Genomic DNA, 19,957 nt, shown 5'->3' with positions numbered 1-19,957 from the left:
CCTGGGCCCCCTTTCCCTGGCGGGTCGCGGAGTGTGGGGGTGCCTACTGGGGTCAGCGGGGGAGCTGGCCCCAGGGAGGGGTCACCTGCCCCTCCCTTCCTTCCCTCCCCATCTCCAGCTGCCTCCCTCTTCCCGCTCCACCACAACCACCCACACATGCAGGGCCTTGGAGTAGGGGTATGTCACCAGGGTGCAGAGGAGGCTACCCCCCCCTCTGTCCCCTTCTGGCTGCCTCTGCCTCAATTTTATCCCACAACTTAGACATTCACATTACTCACACTCTCATTACACATACATATAGGATCTTGGGGGTGGGCACGATACACGGAGTCCAAAGTACCATCAGGGTGTACACCCCACCCCTGGCATCGTTGCCCACCTCTCAATTTTAAATACACATAGACATTGAGGGCTAGCAGGATGGACCATGCGCTTACCTGCTGCTCTCTGGCAGGTAGCTCCAAGCCCTCCTGGGTTTTAAATGCACCTTAAAACACACATGCATCAACACTACAATGAGCGGGTGGAGGGAGGTTTGGAGTCTTCTCTCACCCCCATTCTCTGCGACCTGCTGGAGCAGGGGGGCTAGGAGGAGGAGTTGGCCGTCCGACTGCGGTCTGGAGTGTGGAGCCTTCCTGCTGCTGCGGAGTCGGGGCGGTCTGCCTCCCCCAACCGCAGGGAAAAGGGAAACACCACCTGGGTCTGGGTGCAGTTCCCCCCTCCAGGGGCGGGGGCACCTAGACCCGGTTTGTAGAGTACGCTTGGGGAGTGTGATCGTGTGTACAACGTCTCTTTATGTCTGTCTCCACGTTGGTTGAGTGTGGAGTAAGTGCATATGAGAGCATGAGGGTGGGAATGGATGTTTGTATCTGTGTGTGCCTGTATGTCTGTGTCTATATGTCAGGTTGGGTGTCAGGCGCCACCTCTCTGGGGACATCTCAGGCCCTCCAAGGTTTGGAGGCCTATCTCCCCCTACCACCACTTCCCCTGCCAGTGGCGGACCCCCTCAGACATCGGTGCGTTGGTGGTTCTTTGTGTCCGGGGATGGGCGTCCAGGTACACACCAGCTCACTCCTTGGCGGCCGCTTATCGGGGCCTGGAGCCTGGGGCTCGCTCGGGCCACTTCGGAGGTGGGGTGCCCCCGGCCTCTCGGCCTGGGGCTCGGTCACTCAGGCGCAGCTGGCTGCCGGCGGAGCTCACGGGCGCGTCACTGCAACTCCCCCTGGCTTCTGCTCCGCGGCTGCTGAGTGAGCCCTCATCTGGGACTCTCCTCAGCTCTTTCCGGGACAGTGGCGCAGCTGCCCCTCTGTTGGTCTTCCTTGGTCTCTTGTGTTCTGGGGGCCTCTGGATGTCTGGAGTTTTGATCTCCTCCACACCTGCTTCATGCCCTGGAGGACGGGGCTGTGGCCCCCCCACACCCTCTAGCAGATTATTACATGAAGGAACCTTTTAAAAAACAAAAAACAAGCGCATCCATGCTCACAGGTGTACACACGGGTGATCACACCCACAAACTACACCCTTTTTGGCTCCTACCTCAAAGCACACTGTGTTCTGTTGATCTTATGTGCTGCACAATAATGTTTAACAATTAGTATTTACTGTCATATTCCCATATATCATTGTGATGTTGTTTATTCTATTACTCTTGTTCTCTTCTGCTTGCTTTCTTTTTTCTTTCTCAGCAGGTGACCCAGGTGATTGATATATGCATTTTTTTTCTCTGTTGGTTTTTGTCTTTTGCCCTTCTCCCCCGTCCCTCTTCTCAGCTGTTTCTCTTTCCCTCTTTCTCTCTCCCCTTCTTTCCCCCAGTCAAGTCTGTCCCGTATTCAGTAAGTGAAAATAAAATAAACAATAAAAGGTGAATCAAATGGACCATTACGGCAAGGCTGGGATGGTCAGTTTGGTAAAGTAAATCCGTTGGGCATCTTTCTTTGCCTTTAGACAACAATTCTGAGGGCAAAAGAGCCAAACGGGACAGGCCAAAAAAATAAATAAAAAAAAGCTTGTGTTCCTTGAAGTACATCTCGGCAGAACTTCAAGTGTGCCTTGGACCACTCCACGACATTTTTTATGACCCTGTCTTGACATTTTAGACATCAGAATTTGGAGGCGCAGAATGCTTTTCATAGCTTTTACCTACTTTGTAAACATCACTTAGCTCCATTTTCAGATTGTCAGCCATCTACTTAGAGGAGCCCATGGCTCTTCAAACTCAAGGTCTGAGCCAAAGAATTTAACTTCTAAAGCTGTAATCAGTTGAAAATACATAATAACAGTACTTGACTTAGCATTCTTAGTTTGTCATTTACAGCTTAATGATTAAGTGACATTCTGAGACTTTACAAGAGGAAAAAGTAGTAATGCAATCAGAGTTGAAGAAATACTCACATTTTAATATACTTTTACTGCATGGTTGCCTTTTTGCATTCACCAAAGTCTAAATGTTCCCAACCTTTTTTCATGCGATTACACTCTTCACCATAAATTTAATTGGCTTAACACATTTTTTTTAAATTTACCTAAAACTTATTTTCTATTCTACTTTTTACTACAAGCTATATTCACCCATTCACAGCACTCTTATTCTATTTACTATCTTCACCCCTCACAACCTAAAGTATCTATTGGGCCGGCAATTTGTGTCACAGATTATTGCCCAAGGACACCAAAAAACTGTGTACTGGAGGAGCAGGGGTAATCAAACCACAAACCTTCCAATTAGTAGTACATCCCACTCTACCACTCAAGCCACAGCTGCCCCAGTAAAACCGAGAGACTGTTGAAAACTGGAACAGAAACTGTGCTTTGGTTAAGTCACTGTGTGTATATGTGTGTGTGTCATTGCTGTTCATGTCTGCTCTTTGTCGCATGGCCACAAGGTTGGGGGATACTTGCCTTTCAGGGACTCCATATTTTATTTATTGTAGGGAGTGTGCATAAGAGCAAGGCAGAGAGCAGAAGGAAAAGGGAGAGGAGAAAAGCATGAGATTGACGCATAAGGATGAAGGTGAGACAGAATGAGCAAAAAAACCTTTAGAATAGACATTTGAAACAATAAAAAAAAAATACTGTAGCGGAAAGGCACATGATGAAAGAATATTATATTGTTTACTCTCCACATTTTTATACCTTCCAAACTAACTTTCTTTATCCAGAAAACTGCTACCATACCACACTGCTGCTATTCCATTATATGTCTGCATGCCTAACTCTGATGTTCTTGCATTTACACAACTGGAACTAATGGCACTGCTTCTGGAGTCCTTCCGAATTAACCCTTTGAGTCAGCCAAGCACACAAATGCACACAGACACACAAATACACTGCTTAAAAACTCCTGAGGGGAAAGTTACTAAAGAAAATTAATGAGTTGTATCAAATAGCTCAGGAACCATGCAGTGTGTGCACTTTAACTCTTGTTGTGTGGTGTCAGAGAAGCAGTTGTTAAGGTTATAAAGAGTAGCAAATTGAGTGCCCAGTTACTGGCTGCACACACAGAGCTAAACTTAGTATACTGTATCTACATGACAATACTTTTCACACCCCTCAGGCTACAGTCTTGGTTTTAAGATTGGCATTTGCAATCTTTATCTATAGCTGTAGCTATGATTGATTCAGCTATGAAAAGCTGCAATAAAACATTGTTTTTGAAGGTTCAGGCTGTTGATAAATTAACTGCATGACACATAAAGAGGTTCGCCTGCAGCTCTCAGAGGTGAGGGTTGTACACGTGGGAATTTATCTGATATTGACTAAGTTATTACATCTCAGCTCGCACAGAAATCTATTAAAAACTGGATTTACATTAATTGTGTGAGTGTGCGTGATAATGAATATTTTCTCACAGTCATGCTGCATCTCTCACGCTCAAGGTCACGGTAGCTGCATAGTGTAATAAGTTCTACCAGTAAACAGTTTGTGTATCCGTCCTACAGCAGGCCTTTCCCTCCCTGAACCTTTACAATAGCAGCAGGATTGAACTACGCTCAACTCAGACAAGTCAGATATGTCTCTGTGTGCCTGGGGGCTTGCTAAACTGAATCTGCTTCGATAGTAACAGCACTGTAGAAGTCTAAACGCAACAAGTCTCACTGGATTTTCTTTCTCTTTTCATATATAAAGATGTGACAATGTCAAGCTGAAAAAGAAATATTTTATTGCACATTAGCACATTCAGAGTTAAAAGTTTAGTATGAGACCAATAGCTCCTGTCTCAAAACAGTTAGAAATACTTTTTGTTTGTTTGTTTGCTTTCTTTTGACAAAGTGTGTAATTCCAAATCTCAGGCATAAAGCAGCGGATGAGTCTCACATGTGACATGTGTACAAGATACTCAATTTCGTGCATGCTCAAAAAGCACACAGCAGCGCAATCAAGTAGTCACTTTCACACCCACATCTACATGTTAATGACATGTTAGCATGTGGCTGTGATCATTCATCATGGTAAACCGCAGGGGAACCACCACAAAAATGTTTGAAATAAACCTAATGAGGCACTTAAATCACTTTCACCCAGCTGAACATGCCCAACTTGAAGAAGGGCAAAGTGGCTAAAGCTAAAGCTAACCAGAGCTCAGAGCTAGCCAGATGTCAGCAACCACAACCTGAGGCAGCGTGAGCCTCGGTATGAGCAGTAAAGGAATCAAAGCAGTTAAAAGGAAAATTATGGAGATGAGTGAAAAAGAGAAAAAGGTTGATGTCCTGTTATCTGGTAATTTTATAATTTAAAGGAAAATGATATATAAGCACCTGACACTTGTTTTGTTGTACAAATGCTCCTGCTTTGTTTGGGAAGGTAAAATTTGTCAGGTAAAGGTGGGTGTATAGCAACTTTATTATTTGCACCCCTCTATTTTTATTTAGAGAAAATGTTAAAGCTTAATAATTTATCTTATTTGGAAAATAAAATGAAGCATTTTATGGCTGTTTGGCTGATTATTGTTTTGGTGCATCAGTGAATCTCAAATCTAATGCATTGTTTTCTGTAGTTTTGGTCCAAAACAACCGGACTAATTATCCTTTAAAGCCATAAATACTTTTTGTTCACAGCTGGTAAGTGTTGGTTGCTGGGTCACTGCCTGCCTGTTCAGTAGAAGGGAACATTAAGAAAGGCAGAAATACAATTCAAATACACATGTAACATTTAACATGAATCTGTCAAAACAATTATTATTTTTGAACTGTTAGTGTTGTTGTGCTGCACCTTTGGTATGCATGTCAGATCTTATTAAGAACAGCTTTTAAACATATATCTGTTTTATGTGTGGAAAATGTGTTGTGTCTTCGCGATGGTCACCAGCCATATGTATGTAGGTCTCTCAGTATCTGTGGGCAGCTGATTTGAGGCTGCACATGAGACACAGCTCTATGTGCCGTGGCGAAAGCTATCAGTTTTTGGTAGGGCATGCTCGTATTACAAGAAAAACACTTGGCTTCGTGATCATTTTGATGGCATTACTACAGTTTGCACATCGTGCAAATGTTGCTAATGGTGAACACTGCTGTTCACCATTTGATCAAGTTGGTCTATAAAGTCTTGGAACGACTAGAGTTGCATTTATTTAAGCCCATAATATGTGTAGGTAGTAAATAGGAAGTCAGTCGGTTAAGCTAGAGGAAATCCTGGTCATGCTAACATCTGCAATCAGCTAATTTGAGATATCAGCTAAACATTTTTGAAGAAAAAAGGTATCTAACCAACATTTGTGTTTTAGCCGTTTGTGAAGAGAATATCAACAGCGAGGCAAAATTAAAAGTAAAAAGTAAACAAAATAAAAAATAAATGAATAAATCAAAAAGAGAGACAGAAACATAGAAGGGGATAATGACAGTTAACAATGGCTGTTATGCAAGAAAATGTACAAGTCCACTTGCTCCATCTGCCACTGGGGTTTTCTTGATTAATCATGAAGGAATTTGCGACATGGCTCATACCATAAGAGAAAAACAAACTGTGGAGACCACAATGAGAAGGGCTCACTCCAGATATTGTGCAGATGACAATATCACAGCCATACATGCAAACTCACACACACGAGGTTATTACAGGTTATTTTAGCTTGTATTCCTTGAGGAATACAAAAAACCCCTGCCACACTCTAATGCTTAAACAGAGTCAAAGCTCTGCTCGGTAGCAATAAAAGCTCCTTTTACACGTGTGTAAAATGCCTCATAAAGACCTAAAGACCCAGAAAATGCGGGAAACAGTCCTTTTCTATCCTGGATAGCTCCTGTAAGATTCATATCACTGTTGTGCTATGGAGCCTTTCATTGAATTATCGAATTACAATACAGAAAACAAGGTCTTAAAACGCTCCATTAGCATAACAGGGCAATAATACTGAGTTTCAATCAAAAAAGAGAAAAGAGGAATATTGTTCCACTTTGTTCCAGTTAGCCTCATTCCATTTCTGTGAGAATACCTAAAAGCTGCAGATAGTTCCCTTTAAATCTGAAAAGCCCTGAGCATTTTTTTTGTCCTCTTAGCTCCTCCTCCCTCTTTCATCCTAATACCTCCACTTCCCTGTATAAATGTATCATTACAGTATCATTATGTCTATGGTATCCCCCCCAGCCTCCATTTACAGGGACTTAGGTACTGTGTTCTGGGACTTAGGTGGACCCATTATGTTATTAAGTCATTATGAACCGGGACACAGAGAAAATAATACCCATAATGGGAGCTACATTGGGCACTGCTTAAGTCTATAACTATAACTCCCATCCTCCCTGCTTTCCTGCCTATTTGTCTGTCTGCCTGTAAACCTGTACGTGCTCTGTGTCATGTTACACATACCCAACAAAGCTATTTACCAGAAAAACAGAAAAATAGTGTGAAGTGAAACTTCTGATTTATTTAATTATGTAAACATGTGTTGGCAACAACGGGCTCACCCCAGAATTAGGATATGCTGTCCACCCCAGCTCAGCTGTGGCCACCCGAGTGTCCATCAAGGTCTCTGCAGCAAAGAAAGAAAAAGACAGAGAGAACCAGCGGTTAGCCACACAGAAGCTGTTTTGAGTACCATCCCACACAGCTAAATTATATTCAAGCCCCAGTGATCGCTTGACACTCATTGATGAACAGAAAGCAAGAATCCCTACAGTGTTTCATCCGTCTCTGTTACTCTTCTGTTAAGACTAGAAACAAATCCTTGGCACTTTGCTGGAAGGAACCTCTGAGAGACTAAAAAAAACTCTTTGCATTGTGTTATCTCGCTATATACAGTACTAGACTACATCCTGCCTTTGTCCTGCTTATATGTGTGCAAGTATTATGAAAGATAAGTGGGTATGTCGATACACTGTATGAGGTTTGCAGATGGCCTGGCAAAAAGAGTTGGCTTCACATATGAAGAAGGAGCCCTCCAAGGTTAGGCTCTGATGTATTTGCATCAGCTTTCCTTAACCTAAAGTTATGAAAACGCATATATCTGCAAGCCATAAAATGTTTTTTAATTTCAGATTAATTAGCTAATTTTCTAAACGCCTGCCAAAAAACATGATGACCTATGTTGGATAACTTTAGGCTACACAAAATGAAAGAGTAACACAATACAGCCTGAAAAAGGAAGAAAAAAGTACAGAGAAATGGATTGGATTTATCTTTGTTTGGACTTTTATTATACAACATGTCATATCTGGCCACATATCAGTGCAATATGAGAACACAGATTGCCCCCTTCCTAATCCTCAGGGACATAGCTTAGACAAATAAGTCTGGCAGCTCACACCAGAAGTTTATCAGCTCTTTTTTTGATTAATATCTGCCTTGCTGGTACATGATATGTTGCTCAAGGAAAGAAGAGAGAAATATGGCAGTTTTCACAAAGCGCTCACCTGCCCCTCTCCCTGCAATACAGATTTATAGAGCGATGGACTAACTGACATGCTGGCCTTAGCAGAGTAATGATAGATTGATAATTTCCCCTGTAACAGACAGTTTATCCTCGGTCCTAAAACATTAATATTACAGAGAGTGAACCAAAGGATATTTCACATTTTCCGATGTCCCCTGCCACGACATACACTCCATTGTGTTTGTTGTTTTGTGTTGTGTCCAGACAGATTAAAAACTGCGAGACAGAAGGGTGAATGGTATGCTTGTGTGATGATCTGCATTCTGTAGTAGACAAGCAGAAAGTGTGTGTCTGTGCAATTTTCATAGGAACTGTGGTCGTTGTGTGTTTGGCTTGGAGCTCTTCCACTTTCACAGCAAATGGTTGGCTAGCACAACCCACATGTGTTGTTGATAAGGGAGAAATCTCACTCTGATTAAATGCATAGACACAACGATGCCCTCTTTCAAGATTTCCAGGAGAGGTTCCAGCCCTCATCACCCTCCCTTTACCTACTCCCCCAGAACAAGCACGCACTCGCAGCTGCTGCTAATTTGGAGTCTCACTGAAGTCACTGTGCATTTTGAAATCATTCCAAATGACGGAACACTCAAAGCCCGTCATCCGTGGTTCAAGAGCGTTGGTTAAAATTTTTTTAAAAACAAGTACATTGTGGTAAGGATGAGTGACAAGCCACCTGTAAGAAGAAAAGAGCCTTTTCATTCTCAATCTCTACTTACTGGGAGAAACTGTCCTCAGACATGAAACCAATTAGCCCCTGCACACACAAGCACTCACAATGCATGTTAGGACACACGCAGATGGACACCCGTTCTGCTCATGCACCAGCCAACTTAGAGAGCAATTTTCTGTGTACACCTACAGTGACAGCCTTGTTCACACCCGGCTTCCATCAGAGTATTTCAATTTCCCTAAGATCAGCCTTGCCTTGTCTAGTTTCCACAGCCAGCCAGCTCCAGCCTGCCTGCCTGCCTGCTTGTACGACTTGCTGTCAGCTGGGGAGATAGGAGCATGAAACAGCCCTCAGCGCCAGCCAGCATTGTGGGGACTGCCAAACCTTTCTCTGGGGAAATCACAGAAGCTTTAGTCAAATCACACAGGCTCTTGGTCGACCATTTTTTTTTCTATTTCCTTTTAAAATGGAAGGGGGAGGGTTGGGGTTGGAGGGGATTCGGTCTAAGATAGGATGCGGAAACGAAAAAAAAAAAAAAAAAGGTCAAAGGCCCAAGGGAGGGGTGGATGAGCAGAGTCATGTGGTCTAATGCCTACCATTAGCAGAATATCAAAGTAGCGGATGAGTAAATGGAGTATGCTAAGTGGTGATTAGCAACGGGGAGGGGCTCGAACAGCCATCATGGCATTGCTCGCACACCTGTCCACTGGCACTGGAGATTTTGAAAATGTCCCTTGTGTATGTGCATGTGTATGTGTATGTGTATGTGTGGGGCTTTTAAATGAGCACTTCTGTGAACCGTTCATCCATTAAATGATAAGTGGATTTGAATAGTTTCATTATAAAATCAACTTAATTACACGAAACATCTCTTCGAAAAAGAGGAAACATTGTTTTTTATTGCTGAAATTACAAGTTATCTAAATAGCCTAAGGTTACACACTAATTAAATTTTGGTATAGGTATTTTTTAAATTTATTTAATATTGGGTAATATTGGGTAAATAATAAACAATTAATCTGTTAGTTTAATTGGTTATTATAATGAGTTTTAGTTTCAGTTGATTGCCTGTTTCTCTGTTGCCCCTGTAATGGAGTGGCGATCTGTCCAGGGTGTACTCTGCCCCCCCACCCCACCCCCAACACAAACACAATACAGTATGGAGTGCAGTTAAAAACAATACATTACTGAAAATTGCATTTCAAGGACCCGGGATGTTTATTGTCTGTCTAGAAGCTTAATGTTGGGTTACTCCTTAGCATTGTAAAAGCAATTAGTCGTCCACGCACTCCAAGTTTATAGCAAGTCATTTGCAAGGCAAGGAAAGGACCTTGCCATGTCCCTAGTGTTTGGAAGGTAGCCCAGTGTGTTTTCTTCTGTATTCATATTCTGCTATGTCAGCTCCACCTGCAAGCTCCACTAAATTAAGACCAGGCAGTTTCACCAGTAGTTGAGTCTTTGTGAAAATTGTTAACATGGAGAGATTAATGTTAACTAAGCAGCCACGGCTCATAAATCTATTGGAAAACAATGGCTTATAGGTGTCGGCGTCACCAGCCTTAAATACATTCAAGGATCCGTAAGGCTCGAGGCTGTATTGCAACTGCATCACAGAATATTAGTTACCCTTTATCATACAATGGATGTAGGTTGGATAACACTGCAAGAGTACCAGTCAAAACCCAAAAGTCGCAAGCCAAAGCCAAGACTCAGATGAGGCCTTGCAGCTCCCAATCCCCGAGAGCACAGCTCCTTCTTATTAGCAGCAAGTGATAGATCAATACCAAATGGTAGGTTCTGGAAGCAGCCTACCATTTGGGGCTAGAGAAAGGGAGGGAGAGAAATGAAAGAGTGAGAGAGACTACATTAAACATTGATGGGGCTCTGCATTATAGATCGATAAGGCAGCTCTCTTCGCACAATTACACGTCAGCAAGCAGTCGCATGACACATCGCATAGACACGCATGATTACGTGGAAGTTGTACACACTAAAGAACATCAATAGAACGGGAGTTCAGTGAAGGAACAACAGCAAAAATGAATTGGCCAATCTCTCTGCCCTCTTTTAGCTCTCATGCATGACTTTAATTCTACGCTTTAAAAGTCAGAATGCCAACATGTCTGTGTAATTCCCTCCTTTGCAGCCAATCTGAGACTGTATGGCCACTAGTCGATACAACATGTGCCGAAGTGCCTCTCTGAAGCTTCCTGGCTCCTCAATCAATACAGCAGGCCATTCTCCACGGATTTCCATTCTCTTTCCATCTTTTACATTCATCTATTCTTTAGCCTCCCCCCACTCCCCAATGTCCTCCTGTTCAAGGATGCTGGTATACTTTGTAATTCAATGAGACAATCACGTCCAGATGCAGGATGCAAAGCTTTAAGGGTCTTCTCTTTGTGACTGTAGCAGCAAAGCGAAAGAAGATCTGAGGCCCTTGGATGACATTATGTAAGTGGGGTTTATCTTTTCTTGGGGGGATGGAATCAAGATGGTCGGATAAAGAATGAAAAAGAGGGAGAAAAAAAGAAGACAAATAGACAGAAAGACGGAGATGAAAAACCAAGTGGAGAAATCAGCGGGATTGGAATGAGCACTTAACAATGATGAAACCCCATGGTAGCCTGCTGAGCCTGGAATCTTAATACAGAGCTGAAAACAAAGTGACAAACAAACACGAACGAAAGATGCTGCATCTCCCAAACTAATCAGCCGTCCACTCAGGGGACTTATGAATATAAAAAGAACGTTTTGACAGAGTGAAGTATTTTCCGAACCCTAACCCACGCAGACAGACACCACTTACCCGCTGCATCCCTGATTTCGAAAGAAAAGACCGCTTCACGTCCAGCATGGTTAAGGCCATTTAGCAGATTTGGAAACTGCAGTTATGGCACAGTACTGCTTCAGGGGGAAGAAGAATATAAAAAGGCAATATCTGATTGAGTCACCATGTTCAACAAAGAAGACAATCCATACAAACACAGATGTGAGACTTCTCTACTCCGTGCCACACTAAAGCTCTGTCACTCATACTGAAGGATTTTTACTTTAAATAGAAGATACAGAACAGGCAACTGAAATGCATCAAAAGAAATGTGTTACTTCCATGTCCCCCTGAAGACAGAAATGACAATGTGACTAAATTTGAAAACTGAAGGAAAAAAAAAGAAAAAATCTGCCAGCCTCCTCCGAGACATTAGCGCGGAGTGATGGGATACACAAGTCCTGCATCTTCTGAGCCACAGACTCCATTAAACGAACAGGCTCACAAATTACAGATTGCCCACACTCATACACACAGATTTAGTAATAGCGCGCCTGGCTAACAGTCACTCACGACGGCTGTGTGAAAATATAATTTTCGCTCCGTGGAAGAAGAGCAGACACGTATGAAAGACAAAAGAGAGAGAGTCTAGAAGATAAAGATGAACAGGGCAGCACAAGGCAAACTGTGCTCAGCAGCAGCTGTTGAGAAGAATGTCTTGTAAGAGCAGAAATTTAATAAACACACAGCATCTGAAGAACCTGATGAAATTATCCTATCATCACAGGAAGGTGACATTACCTTGGCCTCGCACATCTGGGCTGCTGTGTCGCATTCAATATAAGATTCAACCTTGCGGCACTTGGTGAGCAGCCACATTCTTTCCCCGCTGTTACCGGTTTGTAATAGAGTTGTTATGGTATTGAAGCAGGAAAACACAACAGCCCCCCCTGAGGCAGGCTTGGCAAATACAGACAGGTACATGGTCAAACAAAGGCTATACCAACACCAAAGTCTCATGCATCTGATCATATCTTAGTGGTCAGTCTGTCACTCAGCTACCTGCATAATGTAGGAACAGCACATTTATACACAAGCCCCCACGTTGCACCTTTTCATCTATTCTTCTCCCTCTTTTCCTTTCTTTCACTCTTTTCTCTTCCCTCGCTTGGTCAGGGGAGAGAGGTTAGGCACATCATTTGCATTCATTAACATTACATTAGCAGACAGAGTGATCTTTAGAAACCAGGCTGCCGGAGAGTGTCATCTTTAATTCATCATAACCCCACCACCTACCCACCCACCCTTCCGCTTTCTCTTTACCTCCACCTTCTTCTCTCTTTTCTTCCCTTTTCATCCACCCATCTCTCCCTCGTTCCTCTCGTCCCTTAATCTCAGTGCATCATTTATCCCCCTCATCCCTGCAACTTTCTTCACTCTCCATTTAACACCGTCTTTCATCTCCTTCACTTTAGCCATCTCTGTTTACCTTTACACTGCCACAGAGCTGTCTGTATTTTGCTCTGCCTCCTGTTAATGACAGGCTACCGGGAAGGGGTTCGAACCCTGCCCCTGCGTAAGCCTTTTCAATATAGGAAGGAGAAGAGACGCGCCCAAAAAAGACCAATATACACATCATAAGCATCAGTCTGGGAGACAAGACTGAGCTGATGATCTCTAGGCTTTATTCAGGGTTCTCTGGCATAATCTTATGACCCGAGCTTATTCTAAAAATAAAAAATAGCTTCCTAACAAGCTCTGCTTGTATTTGTATCTGTACAAGTGCATCTTAAAAATTTCAATAATATGATTTTACATTAGTTACACTTTTACATATTCTATATTTTTCACATGTAAAATGAATTATGTCAAACTATTTTTATTTTACTTGTCATGATTATGGGTTCTAGCTCATAAAAATGAAAAGCACATGAAATCCACAGCATTATCTAATGCCTAAAAGTAATAATTAAGGGAAAAAAATCTTAAATACTAATAACTGATAACAAGATTAAACCTAAATCATTTTGTCCTCACAAAACTGCCCAGGATCAGATTTCCTATAGCAGCAGACCAGCAGCAGTGACCAAGCAATAATCCAGATGGAAGCAGCACTGCCGTCCCACAATCATCACAATACTCATTACTGCTGATATTGCCTCAGCCAGCCTGTCTGCTTTTAAGAAACCTGGCAATTTGCTGCAGTAAAATGAGGTAATTACAACTCTTATCAAGCTCCTCACCTCACAAAACAGCATTTAGAGAGAGGGAGACTACTCTCCGATGGTTCACTGGCTGTGGAACAAGGCTTTGGCTGGCTTACCAATCACTCAGCCACACCCACTCACTGTCATTTATTCTATTTGCAACTCCTGCTCCTACCCACTCTCCGTTGCTTCCAATAAAAGCATTTCAGTGGAAATTTGATCACTTTATTGACACAGCTGGATAAAATTTACTCCGTCAGTCCCACTAGACTAAAAGTTTGATAAGGCTTACGTGAGTCACAAGGACACAAAGAAAATGACTTTCCAGCACAAGAACTGCACAAGGAGATTCCTTCCTAGTACCAAAATGGAAAATAGGAAAAATTAAATTCTGCAAAACTCTATGTTGGAGGGCTAGCACAGAGAAAATTGCAATTTAATAGTTTCCCATAAGGAGAATGAGTCTACTCTATAGTTTTGACATTTCTAACCTTCACATGAAAGTCAGAAGTTAGCTCTAGCTTACTGTCATCACTTCTCCTGCCTAGAGACACAATGAGCCACAGAGAAGTACCATGCCCGGGTCACACTGGGATTGCGTGAGGCTGACATTTACCACTATAAGTTATAGCTAATGGGCTATTCAGAGTGTGTCATGGTCCTGGGTCATTTTGACCCAGTGTTCTTAGTTTTTCTGTAGTTTTGTATTTTGTTTCTTATGTCCATTGGATTGTTTGGTTTGGTATTTGGATTCCCCCTGTGTCCATGTTTTTATTGTGGTGTTTGCTCTGGTACCGTGTTCCCATCCTATGTGTTCCGTGTTCTCCTCATCCCCTCGTATTCATCCTTCTTCTCTGCCTCTCTCTCTCCGTGCTCATCTCTGTGTACTGTGTTGTGTTTAAGGTCCACATCTTGGTGTCAGTATCGTCAGTTTCGTGTCCTCCCTGCTCGGCCATGAGTAATTGTCTTCAGCTGTGTTCCCCGAGTGTTCCCACTTCCCTCGTTACCTTCTGTGTATTTATGTCAGAGTGTCCCTTTGTTCTGTGTTGCGTCGTCCCTCTAGGTTGTGTGCATTTTCCGTGTCTTCCCAGCGCCTCAGCTTTTAGTTGCTCCCAGTATAGTTTTATATGACTTCTTATGTTCCTGTTAATAAAGACCGGCCTTTGAGTTCATCCCCGTGTGTCTAGAGCCGTGCATTTGGGTCCTCTCTTGCCTTCACACAGCCGCCGCATGACAGAGTGAGTAAAATCATCTGTGTTTTTCAAGTCGACCAGGAAGTGCTGAGTGAACAGAATTATGTCATTCACTGAAACTCCCAGTGCAGTCCCCCTCACTCTAATTAGGACAGTAAGAATTACCAATTAGTGAGGTCCTGCATGTGCTGGAATACAGTCATGTGAAAATGAAAGAAAAAAATAAGTAGACTCTTACTGTTTATATGGCAATTAACAGGGAAAGTAGCTGCCAGCTAATCTAAGCTATTCTAGCAATCGAATTCACCAGGTTAACTTCTACAAAAGCAACATGGACATTGAGGTGTGTGAACATAATGCCTTCCCAGGACATCCTAACAAATTAACCTGAAGGCAACACAGTGTAATACTTGGAAAATTTACAAAGAACCCAAGACCTAAGTAACCTAGTGACCTCTGCAGACCTCAGTAAGCATGTTAGACGGTACAAAGACTGACAAGTATGGCCTTTTTTCTTTCTCTCTCTCTCTCTCTCTCTTTTTTTTTTTTTTTTTTTTTTTACAAGGCTTGAAGAACAGTGTCTTCTCTCCAAACTGAACATGGCAGCACAGATAAGGTTTGCAACGTCACACCTGAACAAACCACAGTACTTCTGGAACAATGTCCTTTAGACAGATGACACCAAAGTATAGATGTCTGGCCATAATGCACTGCACCACATTTGGAGAAAACCAAATACACCAGTCCAAACACTTTACACCAGTGGTGGGGTGATAAAGGCGGGGGTTATTTGAGCTCGTGTTGCAGCCAGAGGACCTGTGCTCCTTGCATTGAGTTGACCACAAACTCCAAAGCCAAAGTATTGTTGAGTTAAATGTGAGGTTATCTGTCCAACAGGTAAAGTTTGTCCCAAATAGGGTCATGTAACGGGGCAATGAACCCAAGCAGACCAGCGAATAGTTGAAAAAGAAAAGAATCAAATCGTTGGAATGGGCAACGAAAGTGCAGACCTCAATTAAATTGAAATGCTGTGTTGGGACCTTAAATGACAAAAATGTCCACAAACCTAAAGGAACAGAAGCAATGCAGTAAATATGAGTGGGACAAAATTCCTCCAAAAATGAAAAAGTCATAATGAAAAGGATTACTCCATGTTATTGCTGCTAAAAATCTTTCTATAAGATACCCAATCACAGGTTGTACTTGGTGTTTTACAGATCCCTGTGAAAAGTTTCTTTTTCACATGAATGTATATACATTTATCTGGATTGTGATAGAGGAATCACAACGTGTAAAACTGTTAAACTGAGATAAATGCATGAATTAATAAACTTCAATTGTTTACAAAGGTTGAATGATAATACAATGTGAGTCCCCTAGTTGCCTTTTATAACAACACAGAGGCTAGTAGGGCAACGCAGGAGATAGAAATGAATGTCCTCGTCTGCCACACTATAATACACTTGAACTGAGATAACCATCCTGTAATATGCAGAACCAATATGAAGGGCAGAGAGAAACTGTGAGATACAGAGATGAAGGAAAAAATAAAGTGGATAGTAAGACAAGAGTGAGAAGGAGCAAGAGGAAGGAGGAAGGCGTTCGCTATTCATAAAAAGAGAGATACTCGGAGAGACACTGTGACGGAGAGCATGTCATAAGGCAGTGCTGTGTGTTATCTTATCTAGAAATTGATCTAACCTTAGCTGAACAGTGGAGTTGGATCATTTCTTGGAAACCACACTGTTTGTGTCTTGCAACCAGCATAAACAAAGACGCTCTGTCTCTTTGTGGTTCTTGTAGTATTCATATTCAATAAAACACACACAGTCAAGACCGTCTCATCCAAACGTGGGCACAAGCATCCCGCTAACAGCTGAAAAAAGTTCGTGCATAACCTATTGAAAAAAGTATGCACGCACTAAAATGTTCTCCCAACACCCAAAACAGCACAGCTCTGCTGCTCCTCCCGTCAGGACACTGCTAAACCTCCATTGTATAACTAAAACTGTGGGTGCCATCTGTCTGAGCAAAGGGACAATATCAGGGCTTTCTAAAAGGAAGCACAAATTAAGACAATACAGAAAGTCCTTTATTTCCTAAAGATTAGGTTAGTACATATTCACTTATGCTACTGGTAGTTTCTCCCCAATTTTACGAATGAGGCCATGCACCTCTGTCAGCCTGTGTTTAATGGGGGGAGCCAAATACCAGCTAGCAATATCTTATTAAATCCTGTTGTTAACCGTGTTTGGATGTGCCACAAAATTGACCTGTGACTCTTCGATAATTCCCCTATGGGTAGAGAGGAAAAGAGTCAGAAAATCGTGGAGTCAGACAGAGAAGGGACCTTGAGGGTTTGATGTCGTGCTCTCACTCCATCTCATCTGTGGCAGTAAAAGAACGACCTTCAACCACCTTGAACCCACTGGAGCTGAATTTCAATAAAACTCAAATTATCACCCGTGCCCATGGGGCTTGGGAAAAGCACTAAGCTTGAACTGACTGCACGTATAAGACGATTTAACAGTCATATGGAGGTGTGAGTGAGTCAATCATATGACACACTTCTTTTTCACACTGAGGAGTCTCAGCGGTAAGCGGTGGTTACTGTACCCTGCCGGGAGAGGATGCCACTGGGATGGATCACTGATTGTTTTCCATGTGACTAAGTGTGTGTATGGGGGGGGGGGGGGGGGGGGGTTTAGATCACCTGAAAGCACATATGCCAACATGTGACCGGGAAAGGGTTATTCAATTTATCTGCGTTCTCCCTTGACCGATGTAGTGAGATGCAGGTAATTGATGCCTCAGTTTGGTATTCCCTAGCCATGTGCTCTCCACCACGGGGACGTTGCTGGCTAAGACGGTGTGAATGAGAGAAATCGTGTGGTGTGATCTCACTCCCTTAACTGCGAGTGAGGTGTTCTTTGGGGATCTCGTTAGTGCAGCTCTACTACACATACACACACAGTCTCAACACCAACAACACACATACATAAGCAGTGAATACATCCCAGGAGTGAGCTAAACCACTAGCGATGGTGACCGTGGACATCCGCAGGTGGAGTTCACCTCTCGTTCTCCCCCTTGCTGCCTATCCCCATAAAAACGCCAGTGGCCTATCCAATGCCTCCGAGCAAACACAATCCTTTCCATTAAAAGCGAACACTAAATCCACCTTCTTGCAGCATATGCTCGCATGCCTGAGGACGTCTATATATTTTTGGAGATGGGCTTTGTTTTTCCTCCAGGGCTTTGCTGGAGTTTGGATTCAGCAGTGCCGGCGTGTACGAAAGAAAATAGTCCTAAGGACAAAAGAAAAACTTTCAGCAGAGGATCTTGACCTTACAGCGTGAGTCTGACATAGGTGGGTTGAGATTCTCCAATCTATAACAAGAGAGAAGGATGGGGAGAGGGAGGAAAAGAGATCATTTTTACCTTTGGGGAGTGAAAGTGAGAGAGACCTTTTTTTGAGTAGGCCTATATTTGTCTGAAGATCTCTCATACTGCAGAGGAAAATGGCGTGTGCCCTCTTTGCTTTCCTCCAGAGGTGGGGAAGAACGTAAAAAAAAGAGGAAAAGGCTTATTCTCTTAGCTCCCAGGAGAAATATGTGTTTGATGTTCTTCCATTTGATGGTGCCGTTTTTATGTCCACCATCAATGTGCCCATTCTTTTCTTTTCGTTTTTTTTTAATCAGTTGTAAGTAAGTATTTTTTTTTTTTTGTATCTCGCTCTTCCTTCGCAGAGTCACTCTGAATGCTAAGCCACAGCTCAGTAAAACACTGAGCTCTTCTGGGAGAGAAAATGTCATTTCATACACATTACATTCAGCCTGTTATGCCACGGGGAGAGTGTGGGTAATTTTGATCTTGTACTACAAACACACACAGATACATGCACACGCTGAATCTGACCTCATCTCACTTGGAATCCAGGACGCTTGAGCTTTGGCCCACAATGCAACCTCAAATGTCACAGCTGTCCAGTGACACTAGTGGGGAGTGCAAACATCAGCCATCCCTCTGGCAGTCCCAATAGTAGCAATGCCAGCACTAGCTGAATGTAACATTTTCTTTTTTTTTTATATTTTAATCTCGCCATTTTGGATCTTCCAAGCCTTCTGTTGATTGCTAATATAACAGAGACAACATTGGGTGGATCATTGGATGATCTTCAGAATGTAGCATGACAGACTGTGGTTACCATCGCAGCTAAAAATCTTCCTGCCAGAGGGAAAAAAAAAAGAGCTTCCAGGCTGAGCTTTACTTGGCATTCCCACCAGATGAGGCCGTTTACTGCTGTGCTCCAGGAGTCAAAGTGCAACACTCTGCTCGCTGCGCTGCAACCGCACAGCTAAAGAGCCGAGATGCTTCGTTAAATATGTATTCGCCACAGACACATTTTAAGCACTTCCCTTTACTTCACACGTAAGAGGCGGCAGCAGCAGAAACTTGCTAACTGTGCACTTTGCGCACTCGAAAACACAGATTTACTAATGGCCACATGCAAATGTAAATACAGGCGGCACACACAGCTTGCACAGCTGTAAATGTTGATCCGAGCTGTTAAATTGTTTCACCACTTCAGTGCCACCGGGTCAGAATATATGCAGGTGTCTGTCCAGGGCACAGATGTGGTTATCAGCTTGTAGTGGAAATTCACAAAGTGGTTTCCAGGTGTTTGGAGTGAAGAGGACTTACTGAAGACCTACTGTATTTTAGATAAATTCATAGAAATTCTACACATTTTGGGTATGCTGCGTGTAGAGGAGAAAGTCTATACAAGTAGAATTTGGAATTTTATTTGATTTGTGTACAAAAAAAATGTCAAGAAAACGCGATAAACTCCATCCATCTTGTGTCATTTTACTTTGAATACTCATTTAAAATTATCGGGCCCTGGCAGATGGAAATAAATGCCCTAATCATAAGTGGCAATATATTGATGATTTTAAGCTTTAAGCTTTGGTTCAGAGGAAGTAGAAAGAGTATGTTTTCATTACCATCCATCCATCCATTCACTTCCGCTTATCCTTTTCAGGGTCGCGGGGGGCGCTGGAGCCTATCCCAGCTGTCATAGGGCGAGAGGCGGGGTACACCCTGGACAGGTCGCCAGTCTGTCGCAGGGCCAACACATAGGGACAGACAACCCTTCACACTCACATTCACTCGCACATTCACACCTAGTGGTAATTTGGATTATCCAATTAACCTATCCCCCCATGTTTTCATTACGTTAAGCAAAAA

The 19,957-nt window shown here is 42.8% G+C and overlaps 2 protein-coding genes across 4 annotated transcripts in view; one reads left to right on the top strand and one right to left on the bottom strand.

Moving 5' to 3' along the window:
* The window catches only part of LOC309693852 (uncharacterized protein), a 548,750-nt gene that overhangs the window by 200,025 nt on the left and 328,768 nt on the right, over positions 1-19,957 (top strand). The gene's annotated exons all lie outside the window — the stretch shown is intronic.
* Positions 1-19,957, bottom strand: part of ephb1 (EPH receptor B1) — a 187,732-nt gene that overhangs the window by 127,194 nt on the left and 40,581 nt on the right. For both annotated transcript variants that reach the window (XM_082513439.1, XM_082513440.1), the window contains exon 2: positions 6,900-6,964. In XM_082513439.1, coding sequence (XP_082369565.1) covers positions 6,900-6,964 — 65 coding nt within the window. The remainder of the gene's footprint in view (positions 1-6,899; positions 6,965-19,957) is intronic.

The sequence above is a fragment of the Aulonocara stuartgranti genome (genome assembly GCF_965226115.1).
Source record: "Aulonocara stuartgranti genome assembly, chromosome: 18".
Lineage (NCBI taxonomy): Eukaryota > Metazoa > Chordata > Actinopteri > Cichliformes > Cichlidae > Aulonocara > Aulonocara stuartgranti.
Note: the sequence above shows the minus strand (reverse complement) of the source record. Positions and strands in the feature narration are given on the sequence as shown.